We start from the raw sequence: 17,102 nt of genomic DNA on the forward strand, positions 1-17,102 counted from the left end.
TACCATATATATATATATATATCTCATATCCATTTTCCTCTTTTATGCTTGACCTTTTTATATCCTTTGTCCATTCTCCTATGGGGGAGCGTCGGAATGTTACTGCTGTTATGGTTGTTCTGTTGTTTTTGTTGTATCTGTATAAACGCTTTATGCGGCAACGATGCGGCTTTATGCGGCAACGATGTAAACCATTTTTCATAAACGTTCTGGCTTTGAAAAACCAGTTTGATTGCCTGTAACATTTATTCATGTTTTCTGAGAGAAATTCAAATTTTTGTGATCAAATCTATTACTGTTCTCATTTGTGATTTCCTCCATTTCTTTTGAACTTACCATCTTTCTCTAAAGGAAAAACATATTTGCTAATACACACCGTTTTTAATGGCTCATTTTTTTGTCTAGTTAAGTGTTTGCTCCATCTAGAATTTATTTCACGATAGTAAATTAGTGTTAACAGAGAGAACTCCAGTCCAAAAGTCAGGCAATGTGGATACAATTCTGCCTGTGACACTTTGGGTAAATCACTTAATCCTCACTCTGCTGTCCCTATAACACAATGCCAAAGCCTGGAAAGCTTCTTAGTTTCAATACAAAGAGGAATGGGTAACCTGGCCTCTGCCATTAGCCAGAGTATCAGGAACAAAGAGCAAACGGAAATACTGTACTTCTGTTTTGCAAACTAATGTGAAAATATGTCTCATTTTCCATGCCCTTCTCTTCGACTCCCAGTTTCTCCAGTATGATTGATTTTGAGCTTTCCTCACCCAACTGCCATCCGCTCTGAGTGAGACCAACCCTCCATTGACCGTGTCCCGTGGGGGCCCAGAGCGCCTTGTGCTCTGCCAAGGTGTCGCACCCTCCCCATGCCCATGGATCAGCTCCTCTGCCAGTATTTGTCTTGGGACCATCTGCCTCGTTTATATCAGTTACCACAGGAAGCTCTGGTTCCTAATCGCTCGGTGTATCCCATTTTCTGACCTCTTCTTCCTCCTCCCCACCCTCCACAGAGTTTTCTGAAATTCAGCCATTGGCAAAATCGCTTGTACTTTCATCGGCCTTTTAAATGTTCTCTTCGCTCTCTTGTTCCAACAGAAACCTGGGTGCCAGCCGAGAGTCCCACCTCCGTCATGATCCTTTCAGACTCCACAGAGAACTGCTTCTCACTGCCAGTTCTAGACCCTTCTCCCTTCCTCCCAGCAAGGACACTCCAAAGTCCATTTCCCTGCCGGTGGCCTGTGGCAAACCGTCACCCTTCGCTGCAGTCCTTAGCTGGGGGGTCAGTCATTCCCACGCATTCCTGTTAAGATTTTTTACTTCTGCTTTACCTTCACTCTTCCCAACGCCACTCTTCTTGTGACTCTGATGAAGTCGATGACCCCACAGCTAATCTTTCTACTCCCTGCCAGGCGGACAGAATAATATCCCCTTCCCTAAAGATGTCCCCACCCTAATCCCGAGAACCCATGAGAGTCACTTTACATGGCTAAAGGGACTGTTGCAGACGTGATTAATTTAAAGACCTTGTGATTATGGCGGATTATCTGGGTGTGTCCTGTATGTGGTCAAAAGGGTCCTTAGGAGACAGAGGCGAGAAGGCAAAGAGGGAAGAGGGCCCTGTGAGAGGGAAGCCGAGACTGGAGAGATGCTCAGGGAGCCAGGAATCTCGCCAGCCTCTAACGGATCCTCCTGGAGCCGCCAGCGGCGCTGTGCGGACACGTGGATTTTAGCCCCTTGAGACTCTTTTTGGACTTCCGACCTCCAGGACTATTTTTTCTGCTCTTTTAAGCCACTACTTTGTAGTCATTTGTTACGGCAGCACAGAAAACTAATATCCTTTGGCCTCTTGATTCCTTGACCTTCTCTTCTTTAGTGACCTTGCCCTTGGCCCTGACTCTGTCTCTCACTTCCACGGTCACAACCTGGACCTTGTCGTTACTCTAACTGAAACCCCTCCATAGTAGCAATTTCAAGTACTCCTTTCCTCAATCGGCACCTCCTATCCTGTCCGCTCACTCTTTCTAGTACCTTATCTTAAACCCCACTGGGGTCTCGAAATCCACTGACCCCACCAGCCGGCCACCATGCTAGAGCTCCCTCAAGTACCGTCGCCTTCACCCAGTTAAATCCCACAGCAGCCATTACAGTAACTCTCTGCGTACACCCACCCTCAAGCCCATTGCCTCCTCTGTGTCCCTACACTCGGCAAAACCACAGCCCCGGTCAAAGCCAGCACCTGAACTCGCACACCCACCCCACTGGGTCTTAGTTCGAACCAGGGGCGCCCCCCCTTAATACCACGGCACAGGCCCCATTCCACTCACTGGCCCACACTTGAGAACGACACTTTACACCTGCCCCTCCTCCCCCACTCACCAGCGCCACCTGTCACTCTCTCTCGGCCGTGACCGAGCTTCCCAGTGCACGGAACAAAGCAAGCCGACAGGGACCTCCACGGTTGCATCTGCCTGGCGCCTGCACCTCGGCTCGTGTGCTCTACAGATGACTGTGCTCCCGGCAAAGGCAGCCCCTCCACACACGAAAGGCCCCGTCCTCTCTCGCCTCCTCCGGCAATTCTCCCATTGCCTGCCTGCATCGTCATTAGCCTATACGTGTTGTTATTTCTCTCATTAAAAACCGAAACCAATCGATCAAACAAATAAACAAAACACCTCGTCTTTATCCTGCACTCCTTCCAGTCCAATTTCTCCTCTCTCACAGGAAAACACCAGTCTCTGACACCTCTCCCACCATTTTCTCTTGAAACCCATTCCACTTAGCCTTTGCGCCCCCGCCCCCCAAACTGTTGTCACCCAGGTCACCAGTGACCCTCATGTTGCTAAACCCAATGGTTAATTCTCGGTCCTCAACGCAGTTGATCTAAAGGTGTCATCTGGGACACGCATCGCTGACTCCCCCTTGAAACGCCTTCTTCGGCCAGCTTCCAGGTCATGCGGCTCTCGGACCTTCTTCCCTGCCTCGCCGGTTTCTCTCTCTCATTCTCCTTTGTTGGTTCCTCCTTATTTCCCAGCCCTCCAAATGAAGACCCACGGCTCGTCTTTAGACAGATCCTCCTCTATTGACACTCGCTCTTACGGGTGACCCCCCCCGCAGCCATGGCTCGGACACGCTGCGTGTGCGGATAACCCCACGTCGGTATCTCCAGCTCAGACTGCCCCTCTCTCAAGTCTGGATTCCCGTATCCTCCTGCCTGTGTGATGTCACCTCGCTTATCTAACAGACATCTCGAAACTCAGCATCTCCAAAACCGAGCTCCTAATCGCCATTAAAACCTACTCTTTCCACAGGCTTCTCCGTCTTAATGGCAAACACCAGCCTTTCGACTGCTGAGGCCGGAACCTCGCAGTGGCTGTACACTCTCCTCCCTTCTTACGCTCCGCATTCAATCTGTCAGGCCTCTGCTGGAAACCGTCAACCAAAGACAGAAAAAGTTTAGGCTGTAATAAAGAATAAAAAGCGTTTATTTGAGCAAAGAATTGCAATCTGAGAGACACAGATTCAAGGAGCCATCCAAACCGTGCTCTGAGTTTATGTAAAGGTTATAAAAAGGCAGGGTTTATATAAAGGTTAAAAACCACAGGGAGACAAAAGAAACTTCTCCTTGGCTACTTAATAAGGTGTGATGGCTAAATCAAAAGGATTAGTCAGATCCAGATCTTGCGATGATGAAACTCCGAGGTAAGCGTTGGCATGGAAACGGGGGAGGGCGGGGTCCTGGATGTCCTTCTAAGATGAGCACAAAAGTCCACACCTCACCAGGTGTGGATGTGCCTAAGTCTCACCTCCCCAGTGGCCTCCCGACTCCATTTTAGGGCCCCCTGATATCAGTGCTCTATTTTAGATATTTGGGCCCACGAAACCCTCCTATGACTTCCTTTTTCATCTAGATTAAAGCCAAAAACCTTTGCACAAAGAGGGCATTCAAGTGGCCCATGAACAACATGAAGAAATGCCCAGTGTCATTAGTCATAAGAAAAGTGCAAATTAAAACCACAGTGAGACGAGGCGCCGCACCTCCCAGCAGGACCGACATTAAAAGGACCGACAGTCTCCGGTACTGGACAGGAGGTGTTGCAAACGGTACGCCCGTGCCTCGCCGGCTGGTACGTAACTCTGGAGAACTACTTTGAAAAACTGTTTGGCAACAGCTATGCTAAAACTAAACAGAAATAGCCTCCACGTCATTCCTGGGTGTATACTCAACAGCAACGAACACTCGCATCCACCAAAGAGGTACACAGTCCCAGTCACCTCATTCGTAATAATCCCCAACCGGAAGCAACTCCAATGTCCATCAGTAACGGAATACATCAAAAAGTCACGGCACATTAAAAATGAAATACTTGAGAGCAATGGAAAAGAACAGATCAATGAAACGTGCAACTGATGGATGGCTCTCACGGACAATTCTGTAAGAACGAAGCCAGACACGAAGCGCACACACCGTACGCTGGTGCAAAACGGACGGAAGGATCAGTTACCCTGGGAGGAAGGTGTGTCGAATGTAAAGATCCGTCAGATCTGCAGTTCTCACTGACTCCGTTTCCTTCCGGCCCTTCCTGCCCCTCCCCACCAGGTGGGCTCGCTGTGGAGGTGCAAAACGGACGGAAGGATCAGTTACCTTGGGAGGAAGGTGTGTCGACTGAGGGGACCACAGGGGCCTTCTGAGGTCCTGGAAATACCGTGTGCCTTGATCTGGGTAGTGGTTACACACGTAAAACTTCACAGAGCTGTGTATTAGAATCCGTGCACTTTATGTACATTATGTCTCAAAAAGGTGAGAAAAATCTCCTATATATACTTGTTGGGCACCTACCATGCGTAAGTAACTGCGTGGGGCCCTGGAGAAATAATGAACAAATCAGAAATGGGCCTTGCTCTTATGTGAATTTCACTCCCCTTGGGAAGACAGAAATTAATCAAATGATGTCAGGATATGATAAAGTGGGACAACCAGTATGAAGGGGAAGATCCCGGTGCTGTGGACAGGTCAAAGAGGAACCGACTGGGCCTGGAGAAGTCACATTTCTAGAGAGTGAGGAGAAAAGGGACAGTGCTCCAGGAAGAGGGGAGTAACTGGCAGAATCTGGTGACAAAGGAAGCAAGGTGTGTCCAGCCGGATGGAGCCGGAGTGACCGGCTCACGCAGGAACTCGCGGTGGCAAAGGCCTTTGGCCTTTGGTCAAAGAGCGGCGGAAGCTGGCGAAGGCTGAAGGGGAAGGCTGGCTCGGTCAGCTGTATTCGGAAAAGGCCTTGGATGTGAGTGAGGACCGCAGAGAGGGGGACGCTCACTGAGAGGAGCCCCCACTGCCCAGTCCACAGCGAGCCCACCTGGTGGGGAGGGGCAGGAAGGGCCGGAAGGAAACGGAGTCAGTGAGAACTGCGGATCTGACGGATCTTTACGTTCGACAAGTAATTCTATCTTCCGGTCTGTGTTGAAAAAACAGCAGTGACACCAGGTCTTCCAGGGAAAGGGGCCATGGGGGTCAGGGAGACGGGAGGAGAGAGGAGACTTCACCCTGTAATTGCTTTTATGCTCAATGATTTTTAGTCACGTGCATATATTACTTAATCAAAATATAAAACGAAATTATCATCACTCGATGGGAGGCTTCCTTATATTTCCCTTAGAGTCCCAAAAGCATAGAGGTCAAAAGACATTGTACCAAGCCGCCTTGCCCCGCCCCAGGCGCCAACGCTCCGTGACTAATAGCGAGGTCCCTGTGACCTGCTCACATTCACTGTGGATGAGAACATGATTGACCTTAGAGGATCGCCAGAGAGAAAGCTGCCTGAAATGTAAATAGCTTAAAATCTAAAAGATAACACGAGTATCATTTGAAATACAAAGTTTACCTAGTAAAGAAAGAACTTCTAATATCATGAATTTGTATTTCATTATATCTAGCCCATGCGAATTTGTAGGCAAAAACAAAAAAACACTATTCATGAAAACCAAGACAAAAATGAAAGTCGGTGACTTGGCTCAAAGGACTATATTATAAAAACAACCCGGGTAGTCTTATAATATCCTCATGTTTTAAATCAGTGAAATCTAGAGTTGCAGCTGTCCCACAAACTGAAACCATATAAATTTTTAGAAAATGAGTCAATCCTGAGATTAAAGTTTCAATTTATAACACTTCTGTGTTTTAGTTACAAAGTCATAAATAAATCTAGCATGACAGAGAAGGTAAATATTTTCTCAGTTGTTTATGCAGCCAAAGAGGAAAGGAATTTAACATGCAATTAACCACTTAGGTTTTTCTAGATAGGCACCATATGGTCGTTGAATTTAAGATAAAGAAAAAATAAATGTTGTTTTGTTTAATCTAACATTTGCTTAGCAACATCAAAAACTCCAAACTAGTGCCACCTGGGCAGTACCTTCACCTCACGAAGAGTGTTTTCCATTCCTGGGGCTTAAGAACAAGAGAGAATGTAACTTCTTTCCCAGGAAAAAAAACAAAACAAAACAAACAACCAAAAAAACTAAATAGGAGGAATGAGGGGCGTTACCAAGTAATTTAAGCTGAATTCTCTGGAGAGAGAATGATGAACTTTTTTAAAACTACCCTGGGGCTCTAGTTCTATTGTTCAACAGACAGATTTTTTTTTTTTTTTTACACATTAGGAAAAAAGAGACCTTTATGCCATTCTTTAAACCAACATCTGAACAAGTGCGAGGTAAGACTAACACAGGTCCAGAGCAGACCTCGGATTTCTATGTAAAGACCCCCACGTGATCGCGGTTTCTCTTACCAGCCTTGCTTAAAAAATACCTAATTGGAAAAAAATCTGATTGCCATTTCAGTCTAGATGGTAGTCATTTAATAGATAAGTATTTCTTATCTTACTATTTTAAAATTAAAGTTTTTAAATAAAATCATCAATCCCGATGATACATGAGGTCAATAAGCTGTGATACAATTTTCTATTAACAAGTGACCTACAATTGTGAAATCCATGAAAATCTTCGAAATACATTAAAAATAAAAATAGGGAAACATATTTAATCTGCTTGAATGTACCAATGTCAGATATGGATACACACACACACACACACATATATATACATACACTCATATATTTTGAAGATGTTCTTCAAAATTGATTGTCAAGTAAACAGGAAAGAAAATAAACTCTAGTAGTGATAAATCAAAGTCATAACACTCAAACTGTGTGTAGCAATGCATTTGTTTTCATTTTTCTTCTTTTTGAGACTATTAAAAAACAACAACAAAACAAAGCTCCATACAGCATAGTAAATATGGTCAGAGTCCTCTCAAAATCTCTCTGCACTCTTCTATTACATTGATTTCATCTCCATCCCGCCCTTCTCCATGGTTAAGCGGTCTCTTTGAAAGCTGAGCTGGGATGAACGCACTATGGAAACAACTGGGTTTACCACTGGTTGCACTCCATCTCCCAACTGGTACATTAGTGGTTACTTTCCTTTGCACATATAATCATGACAACAGCAATGTCAGCTTACGAATCTGCTCTAAAAATTGAGCAATTTCAACATGAGAAGCTCTCAAATTACACATAAATTGTATGCGAAAAGTTCATTTATTAGTCTGTTATTTGGGAACTCAGAACACACATCCAAAATAAATGTTCTATCATGATGTTCCAAGCTACCAGAGTCAATGTAACCCTAACATAACAGAACGGAGCGGAGTATCATACTGTTGTAATCGTAGTAGTAGAAACAGAAGAGAAAATAATATGTTTAAAATTTTGCTTTCTTTCTGCAGCCGCGCCGGCTGACCCAGTGTGTGCCCACTGTTTAAACGCTGCCCTGGGGCGCCCCAGACCTCCCCATCTCTTACTCGGCAGGTCTCCCTGCTCACTGCTGTCCAGGACACACATCTCTCACTCTCCAGGTTGCTCAGTCCTCAACGCACGGAGCTCCAGCTCCGATCCGTTTGCTGGGCTTCAGAGCACCGATCCAACGACGGCCCACAGGCATCCCCACTGGGCTATCCTATTGTCCCCTCAAACGAAACTCATTCATTTTTGCACCCCTCACCCCACATTCCACTGAACGCCACACCCATTCCCTCAGATGGCCCTGTGCAAACCGTGGGGTCCCACTGCTCCCCCTTCAGCGCCACCGCCCAATCTATCACACACCAGATACTGAGGTCTGGCCGAGGGCCGTGAACTACTCGTCTCCTCTGCCCCGCCCCCTGTGCACCTGCTTGCTCCATCCCCAGCATCTGGCCTGTGCTGTGCCTCCACGAGTGCTCACTGATGCAGAGTCACCACGTCAGCAAGGATGAGGAAGAACCCAGGAGCCTGGCGATGAGAATGTGACAGACACCTCTTTTTCTCATGAATATTTCAGGGAAACAGACTCTCTCTGGAAATTAAAAATTACGGTCCCAGCACATTCTCGTTTTAGCTGTATTAGCATCGGCCTGTCTCAGCCTGTTCAACCTTTATGTTCACTCCATCTGCTTACAACTCGAAGCGATTTGAGAGGCTCAAGAAATACTTTACTTGATAATGAAATGTCCCACAGACAGCTGGACATAACGACGACTAGGTAGCCACACCCCCAAACAAGCCGTTTCTAACATAGGCTCCACGAGTGCAAGGATTTTGGTCTGTTTCATTTGCTACTGTATGGACGAGAAAGTCGACTTCCCCAGACATTATTATGGCATCTGCATGAAGTAAGGACTTCCTCGTGTTCAGAACTTCCTTATTCTATGCACATTCCTGTTTTCACTTAGAGTGGGTCAAGGACAAAGATCTCACAGGCATCAAGATTTATCCAGAAAACACTGTTCTCCAAGAACGTCTGTGAGACGTACCACCAAAATTCACAAGTCTACAAAATTAGCTCAAAACACTGAAATACAGCAGCATCATTAACAAACCTTACAAACTGTCGTCCGTATCAGCAGTGTACGCCGTTTACGGTTCGAACTTGAGAAACACTCTTTATGACAGAATTGGAGGATCGTATGATCAGAGAAAGGTTCCATCCCAGACCTTTCCACGTGTGACTGTGTCTCAGCTGCTTTGGAGAGGTGAGTAACAGTGTAAAAATATAAACCCGGGATACTACAAAAATAAAAATATGGCATTTTCTACTCTCTGAATTAAAAATGGGGGAGGGAGGATGCGCAATCACTTGGCAATAAAATATTCTCAGGAGAAGAGATGGTCATCAATACAGAAACGAAACAGACTCACTGCACTAAATCCAAGAGAAAGGTAACAGTGGAAGTCTAGCCTGACGGAGCATGTGGCAAAGTGGCCCGTTATTTACAACTGAGCAGCAGCTTTTGGGCTGTTAGCATCAAACTTCCATTAGATGAAACTGCAAGAAAGGCACATATCCAATTGGTGTATATATTATACAGAGCGATCTCGCACTCACATAAATGGTAATAAACTGCTGATATAATAAGGCTATTTATTCACTTGAAAACTAAGCATCCCTTACTTACTGTGGAAGGGTGCTAGAGCTGCTCCTGTTCGATAGTAATGCAACTTCACTGCAGAGTACTGTGAGTGAGGAGCTTTCCAAATCACGCCCGACGCGGCTGCTGCCACGGTGGGGACAGAGCACCGGGCACTCCAAATGGTCCCGAGCACACTGCAGATTTGAGAAGCCCTGCGGTAAAGCCACTTAACGTTGTTTAAGCCAGTATTTCTCAAACATAACTGACGGGACACTTCATTTCCAAGGGGAATTATCAACGCACTTAGAGAAACCCTCATAGAGACACCTCTGTAATCGCTGTCTACACATTATGTACATGTAATTCATACAGACTCTGTAAACGTTATGAATCCTCTGCGAGTTGTTGTTTTAGTTGTATTGTCTTTCTCTCATTGTTTAATTTGAGAGAATAACAATTCATTTGAGGGAAACAATTTCTGGAGAGAAGTTTACAGGAGGGAAACTGTCATTCTTTTGTTCTGCACGGGAAGACACGCTAAAGCCACCCTCCACTCAAAACTCGTGTTGGAAACCTACTGGTTGTTCTCGGTCATACTTCTCACTCATCAGCCCAGTCCACTACCTGGCCTCACTGACTGTACCTTCTACACTGTTCTCAGGCCCATTTCAATCTTTCCTTCTTCATGGTTGCTATCCTAGTTCAAGCCACTATCGGCTTTTGCCAGGGAGTTTTAAATAACTTGCCAACTGGTCTCCCTAAATCCATTCTTCACCCCATACGTCACACCCAGAATAAACTTTTAACATTTACAAATATTTTCTACATACCAAGAATATATTTCTACTAATCGGGTAGAAAGAATGACAAATTATCAATCATATATCTACAAAGCAGTTGGAGAAATAAAATATTTCTAAGACTTCTGTGATCCCATTCCTTATTCCAGAGGTAAGTACTATCTGAATTTTGTGCTAATTATTTCTTCAATTTTCTTTATAATTTTACTACATATGTATATATCTATAATGTACTGCTTAATTTTATATAATTTTGAATTTTATTATAAATGCACATGGTTTAATTCTTCTGAAACTCACACTTGTTACTTTACATTATGCCTGTTTATAGTTTATAATCTGTGTTCTTCAATTTCTACTGCAGAATAGTTTCCTAGATGATGAAAATGTCACAAACTGTTGACCCATTTTCCTGATGACAATCAAGTGGGTTCTACCCAGAACTACATCCCCTTCATTCCCATTACAAATAGTGGTGGGTAAGTCACATCCATTGTATTTATTATTTTTTTGTTTACTTATATTTTCTGATACCTTACACCTCTTGCCTTTGGCAACCATCAGCTTGTATTCTATGTCATACGTCTGTTTCAGTTTTGTTTTATTTATTCATTGTTGTTTTTTTTTTTTAGAGTCCACATATACGTGAAATCTTACAGTATTTGTCTTTCTCTGACTTATTTCACTTAGCATAATGCCCTCTAGGTCCATCTATGTTGTTGCAAATGGCAAGATTTCATTCTTTTTATCACTGAATAATATTCCCGTGTGTGTGCGCCATATTTTCTTAATCCATTCATCTACTGATGGACATCTAGGTTACTTCCATATATTGGCTGTTACTAGTAATGCTGAACATAGGAGTGCATATATCGTTTTTCAAATTAGTGTTTTTGTTTTCTTTGGAATTGCTGGATTGTACAGCAGCTCTATTTTTAAATTTTTGAGGAAACTCCATACTGTTTTCCATAGTGGCTGCAATCCCACCAACAGGTATGAGGGTTCCCTTTTCTCCACATCCTCACCAACACATATTGTTTGTTGATTTATTGATGACAGTCACTTTGACAACTTTGAGGTGATATCTCGTTATGATTTAATTTGCATTTCCCTAATGAGGGTGATGTTGAGCATCTTTTCATATGTCTGTTGACTTCTTTAGAGAAATGTTTGCTCAGGTCCTCTGCCCATTTTTTAATTGGGTTGTTTAGTTTTTTTTGTTTGTTTGTTTGTTTGTTTGGTGTTAAGCTATATATTTTTCTTATGTATTTTGAAAATTAACCCCTTAACAGATGTATCATTTCCACATAAATATCTTCTCCTGTTCAGTACGGTTGTTTTTTCGATTTTTTCATGGTTTTCTTCGCTGTGCAAAACTTCTTAGTTGGAAGTAGCCCCATTTCTTTTTGTTTCTGTTGCACTTGTCTGAGAAGACATATCCCAAAAGATGCTGCTGATGGCAATGTCAGAGTTTACTGCCTATGCTTTCTTGTAGTAGGCTTATGGTTTCAGGTCTAACATTTAAGTCTGTAATCTATATTGAGTTCCTTTTTGTATATGGTGTAAGAAAGTGATTCGATTTCATTTTTACACATATCTGTCTAGTTTTCTCAACACCGCATATTTACGAGACTGTCTCTGCCTCCTTTGTCGTGCGCTAATTGACCATATTATGTGGGGATTTATTTCTGGGCTTTCTATTCTATTCCACTGTAGGGTTAACTCGGAACACAGCTGATAGCTGCCCCACAGGCAGCCAAGGAAGCAGTGCGTGAAGAGCTTTCAGCAGTGCCTCCTCCCGAGGACGTTTCCTGCTGCTCCCATGGACGTTGTCTGCTCCTATCACCAAGTATCTTGCTCCCATTCATCTCAGAAGGCGGCTACTCTCCCAATGAGATAACTCTGCTTGCATGCATAAAAAACTCTGCTTGCTCTTGGTCAGCAGCTTTATTCCTGCGGCTCTGACCAGCCTCTGCTGAAGCTTCCTTGCCTCATGAGTAACAAACAGCATTTCTCACCCCTCTGGTCCTCCTGGTGGTTCTTCTGGAATATCCAAATCCAGGTGCAAGCTCCAGGCCTGGGGCGCCTGTGTTACATCCACTGATGTATATATCCGTTTTTGTTGTTTGTGTTGTTGTTGTTTTTGCCAGTACTATACTGTTTTGATTATTGTAACTTTGACGTATAGTTTGAAATCAAGAAGCATGATAACTGCCTTTGTTCTTTCTCAAAATGTCTTTGCCTATTTGGGGTCTTTTGTGATTCCATATACATTTTAGATTAGTTATTCTCATTCTGAGAAGAATGTCATTGGTATATTAATAGGAATAGTACTGAATGTGTATATTGCTTTAGGTAGTAAGGACATTTTAACAATATTAATCCTTCTAATCCATGAACAAGGCATAGACCCTTCCATTTGCTTGTATCTTCTTTGATTTCTTTCTTCCACATCTTCACAGTGCAGGTCTTTCACCTCTTTAGTTAAGTTTATTCCTAGGTATTTTATGCTTTTTGAGGCAACTGTAAATGAGATTGTTTTCTTAATTTCTATTTCTGATCATACATCATCATTGGTGTATAAAAATATGAGATTTTTCTGTATATTGGTTCTATAACCTGCAAATTTACTGAATTCATTTATTCTAATAGTTTTTGGTGGAGTCTTTAGTTTTCTATATATAGTATCATGTCATCTGCAGATAAGGAGACTTCTACTTCTTCCTTTCCAATTTGAATGCCTTTTCTTTCTTTCCTTTTTTTTTTTTTCTGATTGCTGTGGCTAGGACTTCCAATACTATGTTGAATAGAAGTGGTGACAATTGGCATTCTTGTCCTGTTCCTGGTCTCAAAGGAAAAGCTTTCAGCTTTTTGCAACTGAGTATGATATTAGCTGTGGGTTTTTCATATATAGCCTTAACTTGCTTTGTTCCTTCTCTATCCACTTTGTCAAGAATTTTTACAAATAAAAGAATGTTGGATTTTGTCAAATGCTTGTTCTGCATCTGTTCAGATGATCATGTGGTTTTACCCTTATTTTGTTAAAGTGATGTATCACATTGATTGAGTTACAGATATTGAATCACCCTTGCATCCCTGGGATGAATTCCACTTGGTCATGGTGTATAATCCTTTTAATGTATTTTTAAATCTTATTTGTTAATATTTTGTTGAGGATTTTTGCATCTATGTCCACCAAGAATACTGGCCTATAATTTTTTTTTTTGTAATTTCTTTGGCTGGTTTTGGTATTAGAGTAACGCTGGCTTTGCAGAATGACTTTGGAAGTGTTCCTTCCTTTTTTTTAGATATAGTTTAAGAAGGACAGGCATTAATCCTTCTTTGAATGTCCGGTAGAATTCACCTGTGAAATCATATGGTCCCAGAGTTTGATTTGTTGGGAGTTTTTTTTATTACTGCTTCAATTGCTAGTAATCAGTCAGTTTAGATTTTGTATTTCTTCCTGTTTCAGTCTTGAAAGGTTATATACTTCTAGAAATGTATCCATTTCTTCTAGATAGTCAAATTTGTTGGCACATAATTGTTCATAGTATTCCTTAACGATTCTTTATATTTCTGTGGTATCAGTTGCAACTTCATTTATAATTTTAATTGGGCTCTCTTTTTGTTTTGTTTGATGAATTTGGCTAAAGGCTGGTCAATTTTGTTTATCTTTCCAAAGAACCAGTTCTTAGCTTTATTGATCTTTTCCATTTTTCAATTTAATTTTGTTTATTTCTACTCTGATCTTAACTACTTCCTTCTGTTTACTTTGGGTTGTATTTGTTCTTTTACTAGTTCCTTTAGGTACAGAGTTAGATTGTTGATATGGGATTTTTTTTGTCTCTTGAGGTAGGCCTGTGAACTTCCCTCTTAGAACTGCTTTTGTGGCATTCTATAAATTTTGAAAAGTTGCGTTTTCATTTTCATTCATTTTCATTCGTAGTTTTTGATTTCCTGTTTGATGTCCATTTTGAACCATTGGCTGTTTAAAAGCATGTCATTTAGTATCCATGTATTTAACTTTTCTTTGGTTTTCTTCCTGTAGTTGTTTTCTAGTTTCATATCACTGCAGTTGGAAAAGATGTTAATATGATTTCAACGTTCTTAAACGTATTGAGGCTTGTTTTGTGGCCTAATAAGTGACATATTCTTGAGAATGTTCCATGTGCACTTGAAAAAAAAACATGTACTCTGAAGATTTTGAATGAAATGTTCTAAAAATGTCTATTAAGTCAATCTAGTCTAAGGTGACATTTAAGGTCATTATTTCCTTATTAATTTTCTGTCTGGATGACCTATCCATTAATGTGAGTGGGGTATTAAAATCCTCTACTATTATTGTATTACTATGGGTTTCTCTCTTTATGTACCCTAATAATTATAAGTCACGTCCATTTTAAAACTAAGCAAAAAAGCAAAGAATATAAAATGAGCATAAAAACACACAAGCAGAAAAACTTGTGAATCAGGCAATGTTTTGTAAACTGGAAAAGTTATTAAAATCTAGGCAATTGTTATTATGGTTTATTCCACTGAAGAATAGTTAGATTATTCTTATTACCACAAATTTTTACTAATAAGGAAATCCACAGCTCAACAGCACACAGTATGAGAACAATAAATTACATATAAGATCAAAAACAAGTATGGAGTATGATTAGCATTATCTATCTGGAACAGATGATGAAGCTTCTAAGACAATCATAAACGGTTGATAAGAGTATTATGAAGATAAAATAGCCCGTTACTTCACATGGTAAATAGGAACCATTCCCATGCGTCTTTGAGTGTTAGGACACTTAGAGTTTACTGATTAACTTAACCTCTTAGCATAACATGTGCTAGCATCCAATACTGAAACAAATAAAATCACATTTGCGTGTACTTCACCGTTTACAGAGCACTTTAAAATGAGTTCTCTGTTAGACTGGCTAAGTTAGAAGGAGATAAGCCTGGACCTACTGGTAGCCACCACGCCGCCTAATCAGGGCGGTCTGCCTGGGAAGCAAACGAATTCAGAGAAAAACAGAGCTGAGAAATGGAAAGAAAAATAACATTCCTCACAATACTGTAAGAACTGACTAGATCCAACTTAACCTGAAACCGATATATGCCTGTGCCTTTAAGTTATAAGACTCAGCAAATTCCCTTTTCTGCTTAAGCCAACCTGAGCAGGGTTTCTGTCACTTGCAACTGAGAGTCCTGAGTAATGTAAAGGAGTCAGTCACACTGCTAACTGCACCAGCCAAGGTCTTCCCACCCCACTTGGCTTCCTTGTAGGAACCTGGAGCACTGAGAAAAGCATGCCTTCTGAGTGGGTGATGAATCTCAACATAATCCCTTACTACCCGAATGATCCTGGACAAGACATATAATGAGTATGAACCAAAATATGACCCCCAAATATAGGGATATTTTCTAATTTATAGGCTGTTTTGAGATTAATTTTTTTTTTTTTGCAAAGCAGAGCCTGGAATCTAATATGGTAATAATACCCCTGCCCTCTATCCTGGCAGTGCATTAAATGGGGTAAGATGTGTAAAACATCTATTACAATCCCTGAAACAAATAATGTATTCGATAAATGTTAATTCCCTTTACAGTGAAAAGGATTAGGGATTGATAATCTCATTCATTTTATGTCGCTAATCATTTTTCTCATTACAAAAAAATAATGAAAAAGAATGCAGACTAACACCAATGGCCTTTTTTATACCCCCCCTCTCCCCGCCCTTTACCTAGGAATCTACAAAAACACTGCTAGCCAGAGTAAAATACACACATGTAAATGGATGGTTGGAAACATTAAACGAGCCGGGCAATTTCTAGCATGTGAAACCCCATGTGAAACCTCTGTATAGATGTAAGGATCTATAAGGGTGAAGGTCATCACGACCTACTTGCTGATGGGTACACTAGCAGAACCATTTAATGGCACACAACAGGATCAACACGCTGGACTCACAGTGTTTGGAACGTATGGTAAGCCATAAAACTTCTCCTGTGTTTCCTTGAGAATGTCTGTGGTTGACCTCCTCAGAGGATGCTTCCCATGGTAGATCTGATCCAAAATGGCATAAAAGACCTAGACAGATGAAAACATCTATTTAGTTTGGGTAGTCCATCCTTATAGCTAAGATGTGGCTGCCCAAAGATGTTATAAGTGTACCAGAATCATCATTTCAAATCACAATTGAAAACATTCACAAATATAGATGTATATGGCATGAGATGTATTTTGTTCAACATTTAAGACCACGTCAATGGTCAAAATTTCACGATGAAAGCTTTAGAGAATTTTGAATCTTATCTGTAAGGTACTCTTTACATACAGTGTAGTAAGTTAAATCTGTGACTACAAAACTGGAATTTTGCCTCGCTCTATGATAGGCAATAACTATATTTGGAAATATGAAAAATAAAGTCACAACTTGTGACCCCCCAGGACCTAAGAAATCCTGCTTTGTTTCTTCCTGGAATCTTGTGTATCTTAAATGAGAGAAATGAAATGGTCGGAATCATAGTTTTGTAACAAGAAGTGAAAGAATACAAATAGGTAGGGTGAGGTGAGAAAGGAATAGCGACGTAGTATCTGGTGAGGACAGATGTTACTAAGAATTTTGGTGCAGCTGTTGGAGAGTCTGAAGCTACGGCCAAGTCAATCCCCACACCTGGTATCAAGAGGTACAAAGAAAGCAGCTGCTGTGCAGGTGCAATCCTGGCTTAAGGATGCGAACAAGAGAGAAGGATCGCTCACGTCCGAGTAGAGGACGTAGGCCATTGAAATATGACAGGAGAAAAAGGCATCAGAAAAAGTGTGAACACGAATCTGTGGCTTACAGAGTTCTGAAAACGGA

At 41.8% G+C, this 17,102-nt stretch overlaps 1 protein-coding gene across 2 annotated transcripts in view; it reads right to left on the reverse strand.

Annotated features, from left to right (window-relative positions):
• The window catches only part of MIPEP (mitochondrial intermediate peptidase), a 157,835-nt gene that overhangs the window by 52,150 nt on the left and 88,583 nt on the right, over positions 1 to 17,102 (reverse strand). For both annotated transcript variants that reach the window (XM_025049539.1, XM_006915826.3), the window contains exon 16: positions 16,211 to 16,330. In XM_025049539.1, the coding sequence (XP_024905307.1) occupies positions 16,211 to 16,330 (120 nt within the window). The remainder of the gene's footprint in view (positions 1 to 16,210; positions 16,331 to 17,102) is intronic.

The sequence above is a fragment of the Pteropus alecto genome, unplaced genomic scaffold, assembly GCF_000325575.1.
Source record: "Pteropus alecto unplaced genomic scaffold, ASM32557v1 scaffold16, whole genome shotgun sequence".
Classification (NCBI taxonomy): Eukaryota; Metazoa; Chordata; class Mammalia; order Chiroptera; family Pteropodidae; genus Pteropus; species Pteropus alecto.